General features: G+C 53.8%; 2 protein-coding genes across 4 annotated transcripts in view; both read left to right on the top strand.

Moving 5' to 3' along the window:
- The window catches only part of FYCO1 (FYVE and coiled-coil domain autophagy adaptor 1), a 71,837-nt gene extending 57,884 nt beyond the window's left edge, over positions 1 to 13,953 (top strand). For all 3 annotated transcript variants that reach the window (XM_037129855.2, XM_037129845.2, XM_053669505.1), the window contains 3 exons: positions 3,223 to 3,433; positions 8,663 to 8,772; positions 10,522 to 13,953. In XM_037129855.2, coding sequence (XP_036985750.2) covers positions 3,223 to 3,433; positions 8,663 to 8,772; positions 10,522 to 10,597 — 397 coding nt within the window. In that variant the 3' untranslated portion in view covers positions 10,598 to 13,953. The remainder of the gene's footprint in view (positions 1 to 3,222; positions 3,434 to 8,662; positions 8,773 to 10,521) is intronic.
- A 1,264-nt stretch (positions 13,954 to 15,217) lies between these two features.
- LOC128628047 (uncharacterized) lies at positions 15,218 to 18,912 on the top strand. Its single transcript, XM_053669508.1, has 6 exons — positions 15,218 to 15,393; positions 15,907 to 16,067; positions 16,588 to 16,745; positions 17,126 to 17,237; positions 17,636 to 17,710; positions 17,855 to 18,912. Exons 1-6 carry the CDS (start codon positions 15,370 to 15,372, stop codon positions 18,051 to 18,053), a joined length of 729 nt encoding a protein of 242 aa, XP_053525483.1. The 5' UTR covers positions 15,218 to 15,369; the 3' UTR covers positions 18,054 to 18,912.
- Positions 18,913 to 20,134: the final 1,222 nt, after the last annotated feature.

The following is a 20,134-nucleotide window of genomic DNA, read 5'->3' as shown; positions in this document are numbered from 1 at the left end:
CACCTTTGGCACATTCTATCAGTCACAGCATCTTTCTCCATATACTGTAAGAGTCTCTTTTTTGCATTTCAGTTATGTCATTACCTTCCTTGAAATAATAAAGTATAACACACTGAAAAAGTTGCATATCTTTTTCCATCTTTAATATTAAAATAGCTACACCTAAATTCACCAATTTTGATAACTTTTTGAAAATGTATGCTGATATGACAGCTGTCGCAATACAATCTAACAAAATTGTTTCGAATGAAGTTAAAGACAACTAAGTACTACTAGAGCCATCATGTGGAAAAAAACTAAATGAACTTTTTGGCCAACCCAATGAAAGCATTTCCCCTAAGATCAGGAGCAAGACAGGGATTTCCACTTCCACCACTCTTACTCAACACAGTACTGGAAGTCCTATCCACAGCAGTCCAACAAGAAGAAGAAATAAAAGGCATCCAAATTAGAAAGGAAGAAGTAAAACTTATTATTTGCAGATTACATGATACTGTATATAGAGAGCACCACAGATTCCACCAAAAAACTACTGGACTAATAAATAAATTCAGGGAAATAGCAGAATGCAGAATAAATATCCAGAAGTTGGTTGCATTTTTATATACCAATAATGAACTATTAGAAAGGGAAATTAAGAAAACAATCCCATTTACAGTTGCATCAAAAATTAAATACCTAGGGATGAATTTAACCAAGGAGGCAAAAGACCTGTTCTCAGAGAATTATATGACACTGAAGAAAGAAACTGAAGCAGATACAAATAAATGGAAGCACATACTGTGTTCTCAGACAGAAAGAATTAACATTGTTAAACTGTCCATACTCCCCAAAGCAACCTGTAGACTCTGGGCAATTTCTGTCAAGGCACCAGAGGTGTATTTCACAGAATTAGAACAAGTAATCCAAATATTTTTGTGGATCCACAAAAGACCCCAGATATCCACAACAATCTTCAGAAAGAAGGACAAAGTTAGAGGAGTCCATGCTACCTGATACCAAACTATACTATAAGGTTATAGTAATCAAAACAGCATGGTACTCTATAAAAACAAACATAGGTCAGTGCAACAAAACAGAGAGCTCTGAAATAAACCCGCACTTATATGGTCAATTAATATTTGACAAAGGAGGCAAGAGCATAAGATGGGATAAAGATAGTTTATTCGATAACAGGTGTTGGGAAAATTGGACAGATACTTGCAAAAAAATGAACCTAGACCACCTTCTCACCATACACAAGAATAAACACGGATCGAAGACTTAAATATAGGACTCAATAGCACAAAAAATCCTATAAGAAAACGTAGGCAGTAAACTCTAGGACATTTCTCTTACTAATATATTGTGTCTCCTCAGGCAAGGGAAACAAAAGAAAAATGGGACTACATCAAACTAAAAGGTTTTTACACAGCTAAGAAAACCTGTAACAAAATGAAAAGACAACCCAGTGAGTGGGAGAATGGATTCTCCAATGATACATCTGATAGGGGGTTAATAACCAAACTTTATAAAGAACTTACACAACTAAACACCAAAAAAACCAACCCAATTTAAAAATGGGCAAAAGACCTGAATAGACGCTTCCAAAGAGGACATACAGACGGCCAACAGATCCATGAAAAGATGCTCAACGTTGTTAGTCACCAGAGGAATGCAAATCAAAACCACAACAAGGTATCACCTCACACGTGCCATCAGTACGATGACGGACGAGGGTGTGAAGAAAGGGGAGCCCTCGTGCACTGCTGTCGGGCATGCAGACTGGTGCAGCCACCACGGAAAACGGTATGGAGTTGCCTCAAAAATTAAGAGTGGAACCGCCTTATGACCCAGTGATCCCACTCCTGGGGATACATGCAGAGAAACCCAAAATGTTAATTTGGAAGAATAAAAGTGTATGCACCCCTATGTTCATAGCAGCATTATTTACAATCACCAAGCTATGGAAGCAGCCAAGTGCCCATCAGCAGATGAGCAGATTAGAAAATGGAATACTACTCAGCCATGAAAATAATGAGGTCTTCGCATTTGCGGCAGTATTGGTGCACCCAGACGGTACTGTGCTGAGTGAAGTAATGTCAGTCAGAGAAGGACAAGTACCATACAATTTCACTGACATGTGGAATCTAAAGAACAATGTAAGCAAACAATCAGCGTGGAAACAGACTCAGCTACAGAGAACAGCCTGACAGTTGCCGGAGGAGAGGGGGTTTGGGGAACTGGGGGAAAGGCAGAGGAATTGAGTACAAATGGGTAGTTACAAAATAGTCACGGGGATGTAAAGAACAGCACAGGGAGTATACTCAGTGACGTTGTAGTAAATTCCCTGACCAGTGTCGCTCGGTTGCCTGGGCATCATTCCGAGAAGCAAAGGTTTGCTGGTTGGATCCCGCCGGGGCACACGCCTGAGTTGTAGGTTCGGTCCCCAGTCAGGGAGTGTATGAGAGGCAGCCGATCAATGTCTCTCTTTCACATCAGTGTTTCTCTTTCTCTCTCCTTCCCTTCTCCTCTCTCTAAAAATAAGTAAATAAAATCTTTTAAAAATAATATTATAATAACTGCATGATGTGGGGTGGGTACTAGAAATATCAGAGGGAGCACTCTGTAAAGTATGTGATTGTCTAACCACTGTGCTGTACAACTGTAACTAATACAAAATAATCCTGAATGCAAACTATGATTGGAAAAAAATTTAATTGAAAAAAAGAAAATCTGGGGTATTTGCATGTAAGAAAAGTCAGGGTATCCGCTTGGAGGTTTCTGATGAGGGGTGTGCTTTCTGCTGGTGCTAATTAGATAGAGGGGGACAGGGAATGGGAAAGGGAAGGGGGACAGCTAAGGAGCAGGGCGGCTTCGGGCGAGCTGCAGAGAGCCAGGCCTCAGCACCGGCCTCCCGCCCTAGAGGGGGACCTCAGGCCGACCTCTCGGTGCCACCGCAGGCTCGCACCAGCAGGGCTTGTCTGTTTCCTTTACCCGTGTGTCCCCAGTGCCTAGTACTACAGCAGGCACGTGGTAAGTGCTCAGAAAATGCCTGTTGGCATGAGTTTCACTTAAAACTTTCTCCCCATATTAAGCCCATACTCCAGGATACCCAGAGCTTATCCTCCCAAGAGCTTTGGATTTCCGGCCACCTCTGAGCCACAGCCAGCCTGACCAGCAAAGGCAACTTTCACCCACTTTGATCCGGTCCCTCCCTGCGTTTGTTTGGTTGGTTTTCAGGATAAAAGTGCCCTTCACAGTGGAAGAGATCGCCCACTTTGGGGAGGGCAGCAGGGAGCTGTTCGTGCGGTCCAGTACCTACAGCCTCATCCCCATCACCGTGGCCGAGGCGGGCCTCACCATCAGCTGGGTCTTCTCCTCCGACCCCAAGAGCATCTCCTTCAGCGTGGTCTTCCGGGAGGCGGAGGACACACCGCTGGAACAGTGTAAGGTAAGGCCAGCTCCCTGCCAGCGGGCCCTCGCTCACACATCAGGACGCCTGGACGCCTGGGCAGGCCCTTCCCACTGCAGGGCCGTGGCTGGTGTCTTCTGCTGGGCAGGCCTTTCTTGAAATGTTCTGGGCCCCAGCTGAGAGAAACAGGGTAGGACAGCATCTGGGGAGTTTTTTTTCCCACCTGAGCCAGCTCACCTCCCCTTAGGCAACCTGGTGGCCCCCTGCTCCCAGGAAGTCACCAGATCGATGCTGGACTTAGTGCAGACCCCCGATCGGCATAGCACATTGCAGCCCAGAACTCCTGGGCTCAAGCGATCCTTCTGCCTCAGCCTCCCGAGTAGCTGGGACCACAGGAGTGCGCCACCACGCACGGCTGGGGAGCTTTTTTGAACCCACTATGAGGCTACACCCCAGACCACTGAATCAGAGCCTCCGGGTGGCAGGGGGTGCAGACATTCCTAGGCAATCCGGGGAGCAGCCAAAGATGGGAACCACTGGGCTGGGGTGAGGGGAGGAGGTCAGTGCGCAGGGGTCGGGATGGCATCCGGAACAGAGGCAGGTGAATGGGACCCGTGGTGGCTGATTGAGTGTGGGGTGAGGAAGGGGGTTGGAATCCACACCTGCTCCTCCATAGGGAGACAGAGGGTGCAGGAGACAGTGGGTGAGAGCTGGTGTGGGTGGACACCCGAGTTCCATTTGAATCACTGCGCGGAGGGAACGGTGAGAACAGTCAGACGCTGGACGGGAGCTTAGGGAGGAGCCCAGGTCCTTAATGTGGCTGCGCAAATCGCCATTTTCCAAAAAGACCGGAGTCAGGATAGCAGAGCAACTTGAGGTCGTGTGAAACAAGGTAACACCCATTTACCCCTCATACGTGTGGCCCACGGGTGCCTGAGGGGTCAGGGGAGGGTGGAAAGGCCCTGAGCTGAAGGAGCACCAGGCTGGCTCAGCTCGGACGCAGCAGGCCGCTGCTCCTGAGCTGTGTGCCACGCGGAGGAACGTCTGGGTGTGCCTCCCGCCGTGCCCGCCCTGCTCATTGTGGACGTTGCTTGTCATTTCTGTGCTCTGAGAGTCGCTCCTGAAACGCCATCCTAGCCTCCCTGAGTGTCGTGTTCTTTCTTAGTTTGTTGCAGTCTCGTGTCCTTTCTTATCTGAACACTGCTCTGCCCTCTCATCCTTTCTGGGGCTGAGCGCTGCCTCCTACCTGCCTAGCTTTGGGGCCCTTCCTTCCTGAGAGGCTGTGAACCCTAGCCTCGAGCCCCTAGGGCATGAGGTCCGAGAGTAGACTCAGCGTCACCGGCTGACTGCACAGGATGGGGGGTGATGTCACTCTGTGTGCAGGTGTTTGTCCGGTTTGCAGATAAGGAAACTGAGACACAGAGTGACTCACCCGGGCCATTAGTGGAGCAGCAGTGACAGTGGTGAGCCTATCAGCTCCTCCCTGACCCTGCACTGCCAGGAACTCTCACTGGGGCCTTTGCTGCTCGCCCCACTGTTCCCAAGGCCCACCAGACACCCAGCACTGCATCCGCCAGATTAGACACTGGTGGGTGTTGGTGGTGAGCAGGGAGGACGGGGTGGAGGGGGTGACTAAATCAGGTGTCCAGGCCTTTGCCATTCCTCCTGCCCACACGTGGCTGAGCCATGGGTCTTTCCCCTTGCTCAGTCACTCGCCTGCCAAATCCTCATGGCCCTCGGACCCCTGTGTGGTTCCCACCAGGAATCCGGAGCCTGGGGACCCGGAGGAGCTGTCCTTATCTCTGGCTTCCAGGTGTTTCCTCGGGGCTCATGACCACATTGTCTTTCCCACAGTGGACACCAGGGGGCAGAAGGAGCCCATCTACAGGGGGAGTGAGCCACCAGGGCTCAGATGCTCCTCTGCCTTCACAGGCCCACTGTCACCAGCCAGCTGTAGGTGGAGATGGTTAGTTCTACCTGAAGCTCCCAAACACGCCAGCCTGGCAAACCTATTTCCAGCACACCTCTGCCCTGGGGACTCCCCGTGAGCCCCTGACCAGCCTGGGTCTTACAAGAACCAGCAGGATGCGGTGACGACGGAGGCACAGACTCAGGAGCTGTGCTGCAGACTCACAGTCTGTCCCAGCCGTTTACTGAGCCTCTGCTGTACACTGGGCTCCGCAGGGCCTACTGGGGACAGAGAGAGAAGGGGCAGCATAGGACCTGCCCCTGAGGAGCTCACGACATAACCAGAGACCTGCGTAAACAGGCAGCTGTGATCCCACCAGGCGAGTGTCACCATCAGCCTGGCCTGGGAGCCAGCAAGCAGGGCAGAGACCCCTGGGCCGAAGCAGGAGACGCCTGTGGGGACATGGGTTAGAGAAGCGTCCAAGCAGGAGGAGCAGCACAGCAGAAGGCCAGCTCATTTCTGGTGGCACCTGTCAGACACTGCCCCCCTGGACCACCCTCTCGCCAGGGTGACTTCTTCCAGGCCTGACCCCAAGTTTAGAGATTGTGAGTTCAGGAAGGCACCTGATAAAAGAAACAGCGCACCAGCAACTGGAGGGCACCTGTGCGCAGAGCACAGGTCCTGAGCGTGGGTTGGGGACTGTGTTTGACCAGAGAAGCTCATTGGCTGCCTGGGGCCACAGAGGAGTCGGGGAGGAAGCAGGACTGGGAGCAAGGACCTTCAGCTTTTTACTTTGTAATTAGCTTCATTGAGCCATAATTCGCCCATTTAAAATGTACAAGGCGTGGTTGTTAGCACGTTCAGAGTTGTGCAGCTGTCCCACTGTCTACTTTTAGGTCATGAGGTCCGTCTCATGAGGTCCATAAGGTAAGGCCAGCTCCCTGCCAGCGGGCCCTTGCTCACACATCAGGGCGCCTGGACGCCTGGGCAGGCCCTTCCCACTGCAGGGCCGTGGCTGGTGTCTTCTGCTGGGCAGGCCTTTCTTGAAATGTTCTGGGCCCCAGCTGAGAGAAACAGGGTAGGACAGCATCCCTGCAAAACCTCGGAGCCATTAGCTGTCTCCTCCCACCCGCCCCCGCCCTGCCCTGCCCTGCCAAGCAACCACCAGCTTACTTTCTGTCATTGCGGACTCGCTTGCTCTGGACATGACAAGTGAAGTGAAGCCTGCAGGATGTGGCCTTGGTGACTGGTTGGTCCCATTCAGCATAGAACCCTTGCTTTGTACCTGGACTCCGAGCTGCTAGAACCCAAGGAGCGATCAGTGAGACCACGTGGACTGTTGTGCAGGCACGTGGAGTGAATCAGGGCACAGCCACCGAGGCAAGGAGACCGCGGGGACAGGTCCCCAGGGAGCACCTCGGAGTCCAGTCTCTCTCGGGTTTATGCCAGTCACCTTCCCGTCACCTCAGTGGCACAAGCTCCGGACACCAGAGTTATTATGTTCAGTGTCCCCTGGACACTTGGTTTTTTTATTTAAAATAATGAGAGATTTTTACACATTTGACCGTCTTAGGAAAACAGCAGCTGAAGTGACAGAACACTCTGTAGAATAGGATGTTGGAAAGAAACGAAGAGCAGTGCTCCAAACGCAGCCTCTCCGGAGGACCTGTGCTAACGAGCTCTTGGGGGCTGCTCCGTGTCCACGGCGCTGACCGGAGGCGGGAGGCACCTTTCTCCCCAGCAGCCTCTCCTGCCCATGCTTGCAAGAGGGTCTCCGGCCAGGCTCAAGTCTGAGCCCATGGGCCACAGAAGCAGACCCATCCTCTGTGCTCCTGGGACCCTCCACCCCCGGTGGGATTAGAGTGTCATCGCAAATCATTGGACTGAGGGAGATACTCATGCGTCCTGCCCCGCCCTCGCCCCAGGTTTATCTTGGGCCTGTGCTCTACCCTCAGCACCACCAGCTTCCAGCCAGAGGGGACGTGCCGCAGGATCAGGAAGGCACCCTGTGCACACCCACTCTCCCTCCTGTGACTTTGGGACCTCCCTTTTGATTCCTCTTCGACCCCTGTTACTTAGAAGTGTGTGATTTAGTTTCCAAATATGTGAGGCTGTTGTAGAGCCCTCCTCTTTATCTTTACTTTAATTCCATTGTCAGAAAACACAGTATGTATAACTTGAATCCTTTGAAATGTGTGTTGTTGCTTCTGACAGCGTGGGAGAATATGCCCTGCCTGGTGCAGGGTCCCCGTGCCTTTGACACGCATGCGTGCTCTGCGCCTTCGACACGCATGCGTGCTCTGCGGTGGTTGGGCGGTGCTCTGTAATTGCCGACCGGAGCGGGTTAGTTGGTGGTGTTCACCTCTCTTGTTTCCCTACCAGTTCCTGTCTGCTTATTCCCTCGGTCATTGAAAGATGCTGAAACACCCAGCTGTAACTGACTGTATTCCATTTCTCCTCGTAACCGTTTTCACTTCATGTGTTTTGAAGCTCTGTCATCAGGAGCATAAATGTGTAGGATTGTCATTCTCTTGGTGAACCGACATCTTTGTCATTAAATTCCCCGGGGTCGTATTCTTTGATGGGATATTTCCTTCCGTACTAATATAGTCGATCCAGCTTTCTTCAGACTAGCGTTAGCATGGACATCTTTGCATATCCTTGTGTTTTTAACCTATTTGTATCTTCACGTTTAACTTGTACCTTTCATAGGTACACTGGGTGTGGGTCTCGCTTTTATCCAACCTGATGAGCTCTGCTTTTTAATCGGGGTGTTCAGACTGTTCACATTTAGTGTGATTATTGGGGCAGTGAGGTTTGACATAGCAGTTTCCTGTTTGTCCCCGTGTATCCTGTCTGGTGGTCGCTTCCTCTGCCCCTCAAAGCAGTGTGAGCTGAGGCAGCTGTCAGCCTCCCCTTGTTCTCCCCGAGATCACCGCCCTTTGCCACATCATGTCAGGGTTTTGAAAACTGTTTTGTGTAAAACTGGGGCCAACATGAAACAGCCAGACAGATGGGTTTTACCTAGAATAAGCCCCAGCTTCCTAAAGCCACAAAGGAACCGCTTCTCCAGCTGGCGGGGTGTTCCAGCACTGGCCATGGTTGAAGGAGGCTGGGGGACCACTCTTTTGGGGTGGTGACTAGTTATTTATTCTGGATGAAATTTGTACCTACCCCCTACTGCAAACTGTCAACAAAACCCAGGCACCCCGGCCCCGACCAGGTCAGCTTTGACCCCAGACAGGCCACTCGGCCTGCCTGGGCCTCAGTTTCCTCCCCCAACATAAAGGTCTTCCCAGAGGATCCTGGGGGCCTTGTCAACCTCTGTGACGCCCTGTCTCGCCTGCCTTTCCTCCCAGGTCCTCATTCCCATGACCCGATGCAGTTCCCACAAGGAGAACATCCAGGGCCAGCTCAAGGTCCGCACACCGGGCACCTACATGCTCATCTTCGACAACACCTTCTCCAGGTAGGGGCTTCTCACTCCGCATCCCCCAGGCCACGCGCCACCCGGTCTCAAGAACAGAGGTGGACATTAGGAGTAGATGACTTAATTATCATTAATTTATTGTGAGTGGTCTCTGATTGTAGACCCCGATACTGTGGGATTCCAATGTCTGTTATCAACCTTAGAACAAACACACCAGCTCACCCTTACAGGCCTAGTGCATGTCGGGCGTGTTCTCAGCCCTCCACACTTACTAAGTCACTTAAGTCCCACAGCAGCCCCATGTAATGGGGACCGTCTTTCTCCTCATGTTACTGCTAAGGGACAGAGGACCAGAGGGGTAACAGCTTGGCTCTCCCAGGTCGTACACCTAGTGACGGAGCCAGATGTGAACACAGGTGACCGAGCTCCAGACTCTGGACTCAACTGGCATACTCGCCTGCCTCTCTCTCTGGTGTCCAGGTTCCCACTGTCTGGCCCAAAGAAAGGCTCGTAAAGGCAGTGGCAGGGTTCGATGGTGGAAGGGCGGGGGCGGGCAGACAGGCCGGTGAATGAGGGAGAGAGGGGAATGAGAGAACGAAGGCTAAAGCTAGAGGCAAACCGGACTAGACCTGCGGGGCGAAGCTCCCAGCCCTTCTGTCAGTCAGGGAGCGGGGGCAGCTCTGTAGGACGGGAAGGTGGGGAGGCCAGGGGAGGAAGTGGGAGAGAGGCAGTGTTGGATGTGCCTCTACCATCAGCCAGGGCTCCTGGGGACAAGAGACAGGGGACCCTGAGGGTTACTGGCACCTGTCCCTTTAATGTCTTCTGGCTTCAGCATAAGCCCTTAATTGGGGCCGCCTCTTGTATGAGACCTGCCTTACCAGCACCCAGCCACACCTCTGAGTGGTGCCCCACGCTAGTGGCCACATCCCCCCCACATGGGCACCCTTGCCAGCCCACTTGGGTTTTTAACAAAATGACTTGATAGGACACTTGGGGTGAGAAAGCTGTGCTATCCCCTCACTGCCACCAGGCCCTGAACTCCCAGGGCTTGTGGCCAAGGGCATCTACTGACAGAGAGGTTGGGAGGGTGAGACTCCCACCCTGCCCTGCTCCTACACGCCCCCATGAACATGAATGCACGTTGAGTCAGCAGGACTCAAGGGCGCAGGGCCAGCGTGTCCAGAGAGGGCGGGTGTCAGCCAGGCCCAGGCTTTGCTCTTTGCTCTTTCCTCCGTGGGCCGTACTTGAGCTCCTCTGCAGGACAGCGAGCCTTGTCACTGTGTCACTGAGCCTCACTATCAGTTGACGGGCCAAGAAGGAGCATGTTGAGGGCAGAGCGCAGTTCCGAGCCCCAAGCCGGCTCCCGGTTAGAATTAGAGGTGACCGTGGTGCTGTGGCCAACCCTGGCCTTCGCCTGCTGAGTCTGTTTGCAGAGATGGTTGGCAGAGCAGACTCGGATGCCCGCTCAGAATGGAATCCACACTCACCTCCCCTCTCAACGCCTGCTCTACCCACTCTCCGCTCCGCTATGGAGTACAGGCCCCCCAGGTCCCCGAGTGCCCCCCGGGGGGGCCTTTCAGAGCAGCAGAGAAAGAGGGAATGGTGCACGCATGGTGCCAAGTGGGCGTTTCTGCACCCAGGCCCCAGGAATCCCGTGGTGATGTCCCGAGACCCCCTGCGTCTTTACAGGAAGAGGACTCGACTGGACAGACAGGAAAGGGGGTGAGGGGCCAGGCCACGGCCTCCTTTCCCTCCTCCCTCCCTCCTTTCCCATTTCTGTTTCCTCAGGTTTGTCTCCAAGAGAGTGTTTTATCACTTGACAGTCGACCGGCCAGTGATCTATGATGGAAGTGACTTCCTGTAGCCTCGAGCACCTGGATTCTCAGTTTCACTTTACCCACAAGAAATGCCACTTTTCTCACCTGTCACATAAAACACTAAAACAAAAACAAACAACAGAAAAACAGCCACTCCAGAGCCGATCAACTGTGCAACTTCAGGCCACAGGCCCTCGCCGCTCCGCAAAGCTGCTCTGTGCACCGGCTCGCCCTGGGCTGCAGCGGCATTTCCATCGGTTGGGGGTCTGACCGCACTCGAAGCCAAAGGGATGCTCCGCTGAAGGGTTCCACCCCCCCACTCACCCTCCCCACCCCCCGCGAGGACACAGTTGATTCCAAGGCTCCTGTAGAGTTTCACAGGCCAGCGGTGACACCAGTGTCTGCCCGTGGAGCGAGTGGCCCGGCTCTGCCCAGCCTGGGCCCAGGCATCCTGAGTGGCCATGACCCAGGATGCCCTTGCCAGACCCTGTGACGTCCTCGGGTCCTCCCAGGACACAAGGTTCAGGGTGCCCAGGGGCCCTTCCAAGATCTCAGCCAGCCTCTTCCCGTCATGTTCTTGTCCCTCTCTGCCCCGGTGAGTCTGGGGTCACTCCCAGACCCAGTGATTTCAGGAAGGCCTCCAACTGCACCATCCTCCTGGCCCTCCTGTCTGGACACATCTGTCCTGGGGCAAAGGGCCTCACTCCTCCAGGCTTCTCATCTGTTCAAAATGTCACCCTGAGAAGGAGAACTGAAGACAAATCTGGAAGCAGAACCCGAATACGCAGGGCCTGCAGTAGCCGTCTGTGTACAGCTGGCTGAAGCCTAGTGCTGGCCAACGTCAATGCCATGATGAGGAAGTAGGATCGCGCCATGGCCTCGAGGTCCCACTTCTCAGCTAATGACCTTTGTTTACACAAATTAGGGCTCAGCTTTACGTGCAGACGTGTTTACTGAAGATCCTAGTCAGGATGAGAGCCACTTTCAAATCAACAAGTCTTCGGCGACTCAAGTGTAAACAGGTGTGATTCGTGAATCTGCCCTCTGTTCACCTTTTGGTCCCAAGTCCCCACCGGCCAGATTCCCCAGCACTGCCCCCAACCACTTCCTGCTGCTCAGCCTGTGCCTGTGCCAGCAGATCAGTCCTGTTTTCTTTTCAGGGACAAGAAAGTGATAACTTTCTGTTCTACCCTTTTTCTGCCACAGAAAGTCACCTTTGTTGGCCTCTCTGCCTGTTCAGGGTTGGGGGAGGGCCGAGTGCTAGGCCCGGGCAGTCCTCTAGGTCGCCTGATGACCAGGGCAAGTCACAGCACCTCAGGGCTTCGTTTTGTCTCCTACAAATCTGACCTGGCTGGTTTCGAGAGCTCAGGACAGGCGGGGCCCCAGGCTGAGTCTGGCAGAGACTGCACATGCCCTGGGCAGAGTGCTCTCCTGGGGACGGGTGGAGGACATGAGTTTTGCAATGGACTCAGACCCCTCATTTAAACAGGAGACTCGGGTGCTTCCGGTTCATTTAAATGGGGACTGGTGACCAGAACCTTCCAAAGAAAAGATGGGCCTTGTGCTCTCTTTGGAGCAGCCTCTGGCAGAAAGCCATCAGAGTCTCTACCCTCTCCTGCTGGCTCAGGGCCTGCTGGTGCTCAGCACCAAGAGAGAAAATGTCCAGGCCCCCAGGGCCTTCATGGCCACGTGCTGGTCCTCATAGGCAATCCGCAGCACCAGTCTGGCATCTTGTGAGTACTGAGCTTTCCCAGGACACTATGGACAGTCCAGGCTGATGGCCCTCCACTAGGGTCGCCACTATCTGCAGCCAGAACCATCGTCTAGTGAATGCGCGTATGTTTCCCTCGAAACGCAGCAGCATTCCATCGGAGCGAGGTCCTAGTGCAGCTTAAAAAACCACGTGGCTCTTCGACCCAGAGCCACTCCTGCCGAGCAGGCGCCCCGTGGTGAGCACCCCGCACCGTCAGCTGCAGTTGGCGAAAGGGCCTTGGCTGTGCTCGGGGGACCGCCCAATCGCTGGTGGCTGCAGCCTGCCTCTTAGCCTGTTTACTTTTTGTGCTGGACGGACCCCTGTCCTTTGTTATTTTGCTGTGTGAGCTCGAGTTTGCTGTGCACTCTGCAGCTGGAGAACTTGCCCTGTTTAAGTGGCTTGTATAAATAGCTGTATTATTTCAGACAGGCCCCCAGCTTTAGTGAGGCTTTGGGGTTGGGGAACCTTCTAAAAATGCAAACGACAATGAAGGACTATTGAAGGTGGTAGCCCACCCAGTAGGCGAAATTGCACTAGAAATCAGCAGGGGGGAGATGCCCCTGGGACCCCCAGATCACTTCACGCACACACAGCAGCCCCTTTGTGGCCCACAGCTCTCCGAGTAACAGTCGCCTGTTTTTAGTGCTGACGCTGGCTGTCACCACGGCCTCAGAAGCCACTAAACCTCCGTGAGGACATGGCCTCAGGGGGCACACTCACCCACAAGGAAGTGTTTGGGAGAAAGTGTGGCCTCTGCAGAGCTCTGGCTGGAGCCCACTGGACGGCAGTTCGACCAAACCAAGAGCAGACATGTTCTCACGCAGGGCTCTGGCACTGAAAGCCCCCTGGGGTTGGGGAGGTGGCAATAAAAAGCCATGCAATGTGACTCCAAAATGAAGGGGGTGGTTTTTCTGGACAGTTGTCCCCCACCTGCGGTGCTGAAGCTCATGTGAAAGGAAGTACCCCATTTGGGCATGAAGGCTCAGAGTCTCTATCTTATGGTGCTGGTAGATGTCCACTGAGAGTTTCATAGGAGTTCCGTTTTGTGGGAGGCTCTGGCCCAGGAGCCTCGAGAATTCAGGCAGAGAGGAGCCGATCGTGGTGGTTAGGGCCCCGGGCCGCCCCTCGCGGAGACGGCTGCATCAGCCCTCCCCCGGGAGAGACGCAAAAGGCACTTTCTAGTGAAAACTTGGGTAAGTTTTTCTCATTGGGATTCTTTCAAGGAAATGGGAAAGACTGAATAGAGCTTTTTTCCTCTTAATCACTTTTTAAAAATAATGAAGTGGACCTTTGAATTTTGGGAGGCATTTCTCATAAGAATGCTTCCATAGAACTTTATGACGGGTCATCCAGAGACGCTCCTGCCTCTGGTGTCTGCCGCACCGGGGCCTCTGTTGCTCGGCTTCTGATTGGAATTGCACTTGAACTGACCAGCCCTCAATTTTTGTGGCCTTATGAGATAGTGGGTCTAGGAACCCAGTCCCTCCTTATCTGCCAAAGAGTTACCCAGAAGCACATCAGATGCCAACACCCCGCCTGCCCGGTGGAGGTGAGAAACTTTGTATCCCAAAACATTTCTTTATAGCATCTGCTGCATCATTTGGAAATGTATTTTTAACCTCAGGATTTAAATAAACACTATGATATTGAGAGTGGTGTCATCTTTCATTCCCTTGGGACATAGGGTGCAGATGAAGTTGCCCAGACCAGAGTCGGAGTTGAGCTGCCCTCCTGGGAGATAAAGGGCCCAAGTGAGCTGGCAGGTGTCCTGAGCCTTGGCCGCCTGGCCTGATGCCTGGGCACCTCCTGCCCCACTCTGAGGCTGGTGTCCAGACCTGCCCGAGCCAGTGCACTGTGCCAACCCACCGCCCTCCACCAGGTGAGCTGCCCTCAGCCCAGGTACCCCCAGCCCTTCCGTGGTACTCCAAGGCACTATGAGCAAAGGCAGACCTGGTTTACCAGAATCCTGGGGTTGGGGAGAAGGTCGTGGACGGCATGAACGCACGGTTAGTCCACCTGTGGTACAGGGCTGGGCGGGACTGCCGGGCCGGGCAGCTGGAGAGGGAGGAGTTCGGGCGCCCACTGTGACTCACAGGGCTCTTGCAGGGGCAGGCCTGGAGTGGCACATCCCACTCGCCTCTGGACTGGTCAGACTGAGGTGAGGCCGGGGGGTCCGTCACACCTTAGACTCGTGCCTGGGGTGTCAGAGCTCCTTACCTCGGGTTCCCTGTGCCTCACAGAACACCTCCCAGCCCGCTTCCCTCCGCCTCCCTCCTCCCGGCCTGGCGCCCCAGATTCGCGAGTAGCCTCTCCTTTAATCAGTAATTCTAGAGTAAGCCGCCTTCTCTGCAGCCGTGTTCTCCAGGCTTCGTTCACCTCCATCACCCTCCTTCCCTCAGCCTCACAGCATCGAGTGCTGTGCCAGACACAAGAGTGATCCACGGTGACTGAATCCGTAAGGACACGCGTCGGTCCCAATGCCTTGGTCAGCCATAGGCCCTCAGCAATCCCTCGGGCCACCTTGGCCAGGGACAGAAGCTCCCGGAACTCCCTGGGCAGAGAAGGGCCAGGGGTGAGCCTGCAGGAGGTCGGAGGAAGATGGGGTGCGCTGAGCAGTCTGGCTCCCCCCTGTGCCCCCTCTTGTTGGCGATGCCCTCAGCCCAAACCCCACACTGCCTGGCAACCAGCTAGAAGTTACTGAAGATTGGTTCATCCAAACACCCAAAACAGCACGGAGGAGGATTTCTTTGTTAGTAGAGAACAGTGGCTCCAAGGGCTTGGTGGCTTGGTCTAGGGCTGGAACAAGAACTGAAACACAGTTGTGCATGCTGCGTGTGTGGCTGGGATCTGGGGGCCTCTGTGTCTGATCCCCCACCCCACACCCCCCGCCTGCTTAACCAGTGAGTAGCCCAAGATGACCAAAGTCTGCTCCAGATTCTCCAAGCCCCATGCTCTTTCCCAGGCTCCTGGTTCAATGCAGCGCCGCCTGCCCCGCGGCACTGGAGGGACCGCGCCTCTTCAGGCCACGCTGGCCCCTTGCTGCTGGAGGACGTGGTGGTCCCCCAGATGACTCAGAGGAATGCTTCCAGGGTGAGCCCTTTTGGTCTGAGGTGCGTGGGAAAAATCCAGCAAGGGGGGCTCACCACCCGCATAACCGATAAGCAAATAGTCGGTGAAACCAGTCACCCAAGATGAGAAAACTGGGCTTTTTTGGAGGGAGCAGCCGAAGCTGAAGCGATGAAGAGCTGGGGGGAGGGCAGAGCTGTTATGAAAGCGGCTCACAGCGGGCTAGGGTTGAAAGAAAGTTCAGCCTTTTGCTTTTCCCACGCCCCACTGGCTGCTGAGGAAAGATGGTGACACTGAGCAGAAGTGCAAGGCCCAGCTCTGGCCTTTGATGTGCGTCCCCGCCTCCCCCTCCATGCGGGCGCTGGGGGGGGGCCTGAAACTGCGGTTTCCTCCCACCTCCAGTCCGGAAAGCATGAGGTTATCTCAGGGTGGGCAGCCCCATCTGGAGCCTGGAATGAATGGCCTCTTGGCTGAAAAGGGAGCCAAGTGAGACAGGCCTCCCCAGACCTGAGATAACCGAGTGTCCCTACTGAGCAGAAGGCCTCACTTCCTGGCCCGGTTGGGCCTGTGGCTCCATGGACTCAGGAGAGACAAGGCGGTTTCAGGAGGGCCTCCCCAGCTTTCTGCTCCCAAGGAGCCTGGCTGAGCCACGAGAGAGAAGGAAGCCAGGCCTGTGAGCCTGAACCTCTGTCTGCCAGGTCGGTGGGGCAGGCACTGTCTTCTCCCTGGCAGGTGAAGGAGAACGGGATGACACTAGAAGGATGGGGGAGCAAAGAAGGGGTGCCGAAAGAGGGATAAAAGGGAAGGGCCTTCCCCGAGGGCTTCCTGGGGAGCTGGACTGCAGGCTGGGGTAGCAGAAGTGGCCTCTCTCATTGGAAGAATGGAGCAGGGGGGAAAGGGCGGAGCTGGTGTGGCCAAAGCCAGCCACCCCATTCAGTGGTGGCAGCGCGTCCGGGGAATCAAGGCCCGGACCGCTTAGCAAACAGACAGTGAAGGCAGAGACTGCAGGCATGGGAAAGATTGGCTTGCGGCACTGAGGCTGAGGCTGGCTCCGAGGCCTTGCGTGCTTTCACGGAAAGCCACTGGGAAGTGGCAGTGCCGTCACTGCTCCCAAGACGCCTTGGGACAAGAGACGGGGTCCACGTGTGGAACCAAAGTCTTTGTAAGGACAGCCCTCTCTGCAGCGAGGACCCTGACTGAATAGTTGGGTGTTTTCAGAAAGAGGACTGCACGTTCGTGCCCTGAGATGTGGAAAGCGGATGGGGAAACAGGCCCGGAGCCCCTGGGGTACCGGGGCGCAGACATCAGGCTGCCGGGAAAGGCCCGAGACGGACCCGGGGCTCAGCTTCGCTCTGGAGTCAGACTGTCCACCTGGTGTAAGTAAATGTAAAGCACATGCCATGGGGGGGGGGGGGAAGGGGGGTTGGGCTGGGAGGTAAAGGACAGAAAACTGTACTTGAACAACAATTAAAATAAATTAACTTTTTTTAAAAAGCATGTACCAAAGAGTTTCTTGGAAGAAAGTTCTCCCATTTTGGTTACCCGGTGGCCCAGGAACATGCGGATTCATGGGCACCACCCACGTCAAGCCTGGTTCCTCCGATCTGGTCCTTTTACAAGCCCTCCAGGTGATGCTGCTGGAGGCGGCCTGTGGACACGTCGAGCAGGGCCTTGAGGATGGCCACTGGGTCCCCACTTTGGTTAGAACTTGGGGACTTAGGGTAAAATGAGCTAATGGCTCCTTTTCCTAATTTAGTTCCAGCAGCGACTGCTCAGCCTTGGACCCACGGGGACGCAGGGATGGAAACGTCACTCTCAGAGAGAAGGACCCTTCTGAACAGATCCCCTGGTGGGAAACCCTTCCGCAGGTAAAATCTTTCTACAGCCGCTTTTTTTTTTTTTTAATGGCTGGTATTTATATTTAAGGGGTGTGTCACTACCTGGCAGATGGCTCGTGAATGGAAACAGGCCCTTTCCCCAGATCCAAAGTAGTTCCATTCATGCCAAAAATGTGAGAATCAGAGGTAGAAACATGAGTCTGATGCCCACGGGCGTGGGTGGGGAAGGTCGGGCTAAACACGGGCCCCTGAGTCCTGACCCACACACAGAACCCAGATGCTCTGAGCACGGATGGTGGGGCGGCAACTCTCCCCTACCTTCCAGCTAAAATGTAGGTCTCCCCTCAGGTAGGAACATAGACCATCTTAGCAAGACCTGTGGCTTTGTCACCAGTGGACACAACAGATGTTTTCATGTCCTGTGACAGCCATAGAAGACTCTCGAATGCCATTCGTGCTCATCCCCACTCGGAAATGAAGGTTGTCCTTGCACCTGCTGGTAGGTGTCATTTAATGCCCCAGTAAAGAGTCACCTGTGTTACTAGTCCATGAGTGTGTTTTAATATTTAGGGAATTATGTTTAATATAATTGGTTTCCTTTGTGGTCCTATCTGCTTTTTTTACTTTAAAACACGCTGAGAAGGAAGCTGCGGGCTTTGTCAGCTGCCGAAAGGCACACGAGACACGCACAGAAAGGTCACTAGTTTTTACGGGAGACAAGAGAAGGACCTCCTCATGGCAGCACTGGTGATGGGTGGCAGTAATAACATCTGTAATTTAACGGGCTCCTGCCATAAGTCAGCTGTTGCAAATGAGGAAACCGAGGCACGGGAGCAGTTAGCCTGAAGCATTTGGAGAAGAAGCTCTTCCCGAAGCTCACGCTGAGACAGTCTGGAAACCACCCTCCTACCACTGGAACCTTCATCATCCGATGGCCTTTTTAAGTCTGTGGGCCAGGAATTGCTGCACCAGGATGCTGGACCTTACTACCCAAAGGACGTAAGGTCAAGGTTGTCTTGAGTTCCTCACACTTTTCTGGCAGCTGATTTCTGATACCTGAAGTACAAATTGGACACAATGACTTAATTTTAAATTTTTAACACATTTATTAGTCCAACATACCGTGTCTACATACAAAGCACTGCATGGGGACTGAGCATGCTCAGCACAGACACCAGGTCTCGAACGCTCCCGAGGCTGCTTGTCCGAGGGCTCACCCTCGGAGCTGCTGTGTGGGCCACTTGTCTGCGAACCACTGAGAAGCCGGAGGAGGCCACCAGCCTGGGGATTCTCAGCCAAGGGTGTCAGCTGACAGAGCCTCCTGTGCCAGTCTCCAGTCTGTCTGCCCACGGGGCCCTCGGCTTTCCCATATTGCTGGAGTGTAAGGACCAAGGGAAAGGACTGTTATATTCCCATTCTAACCTCAGCGAGTAGGAAGGGTCGTGGTACACACACGGATGTTTGCTGAATGAATGAATGAGTGTTCTGCAGGCCCGGAAGGCAATTCCAAAAGACCAGATGTCAAGCGAGTTACTTCAAAATAATAATCCACACTTGAATGTGCGTGTTGTGATGTGTTGACTTAAATTTTGTTTTTAAAAATAAAGAGAGATTTAGTAAAAAGGCTACTTTTTGGTCATGAAAACATACTTAGTTTCTTCATTTTTCTGATTTTAGAGCTCCAGTACAATGTAATGATATGCTATCGTCCCTTTTTGTCTTTATTTCAAAAAGTAGCCAACGCAGCCTATTTTCTAGAGATGCGGGGTGGGTCACCGCTTCCTGGTGGGTTTCCCCGTGCTGACCCCTCCCACGTTTCTGTCTCTGAGATAAACCCCTCACTGAAACCCAGCTGAACTGGCATGTAAAGTAGTTCCGCTTAGGCAATCACTTAAACACTAAGCCAATGTGCCAGGAAAGAAAACTTAAAGCCTTTCAAACACAATGCGGTCACAGCACGTCTTCAATCCTGCACTGAAGCTGAGATGGGACCCGGGCAGTCCAGTAGCGACAGTTGGGTCCCTTGGAGGTGGGAGGGACCGAGTGCGTTAGGATGCAACGCAGGGTTTCATAGTTCCCATGGTGCCCCCACAGGTATCTTAGCAATTGAAGCGGGAAGGTGGACCGCCTGGCTCTGCTCTTCCCACTCGCGTGCATTGGCCAAAGTCTTATCTACCTTCAGGCCCCCACTAGGTCTGCCCTCAAGTTACCCCTTGAGCAACTGCAGACTGAGAGCAGATTCAACAAGCACAATCTTGCTCCCCTTCCTCCTTCCCACCCCCCCTCTCCGCAGCTCCCCGGGGGGGCCCCGTGACATAGCACCAGAACCGCAGCGTGAGAGGGCGTAGGATGGAAAAGCCAAACTCGGTTGTGTTCTTTCTGCCTAACTGCACAGTGTCCTTTAGGTTCAGTCCGTGCTTATTCCTAATCTTCCAAGTTTCTTGAACAATATCCGGGTCTTCTAGAAATGGTGGCTACACAGATGGCTCTGTGCATGGATGGCCTTGGATACGTCGTCTCCCCTGGACCGTGTCTGTCCGATGGGAGCCCAAGGGGCTGTGCTGGGCCAGGGTGCGTATTTGCCACCAGCTGCCCCCACGCGGGATGGGTTAGCGATGGGTTGTCCCCCTCCTCGCTCTTCCTTGTTGCTGCCCGGTTCCTGCTCACGGTCTCACTAACACGTGGTTCAGAGCAGGCAGGCGACGAGGGAGAAGGTGGCAGAGTCCAGTGCTTCCGAGTCCCTTTGGAAGGCACGGCCCCGGAACTGGAGCCGCAGAGTTCACAGCCCGCCAGGGAGATCGGGTGCTTCCTCCGGACACGCGGCAGAGCTGGTGGTTTACCGCGGTCGCTGCACTGGACTCGCTGGGAGCAACTGGGGAGTGAGTCTGACCCGAGGAGAGAGGGTCAGCCGAGAGGGTTTCCAGGTG

This window comes from Artibeus jamaicensis, unplaced genomic scaffold (assembly GCF_021234435.1).
Source record: "Artibeus jamaicensis isolate MK-2021 breed Jamaican fruit bat unplaced genomic scaffold, CSHL_Jam_final contig_519, whole genome shotgun sequence".
In the NCBI taxonomy this organism is placed as follows: Eukaryota; Metazoa; Chordata; class Mammalia; order Chiroptera; family Phyllostomidae; genus Artibeus; species Artibeus jamaicensis.
Note: the sequence above shows the minus strand (reverse complement) of the source record. Positions and strands in the feature narration are given on the sequence as shown.

Coding starts and splice junctions, on each gene's coding strand:
- LOC128628047 (XM_053669508.1), top strand. CDS start 15,370: ATGACTCAGAGGAATGCTTCCAGG. Junction 16,068..16,587: donor CCTGAACCTCTGTCTGCCAG/GTCGGTGGGGCA, acceptor GGGTGTTTTCAG/AAAGAGGACTGCACGTTCGT. Junction 16,746..17,125: donor AGTCAGACTGTCCACCTGGT/GTAAGTAAATGT, acceptor TTCCTAATTTAG/TTCCAGCAGCGACTGCTCAG.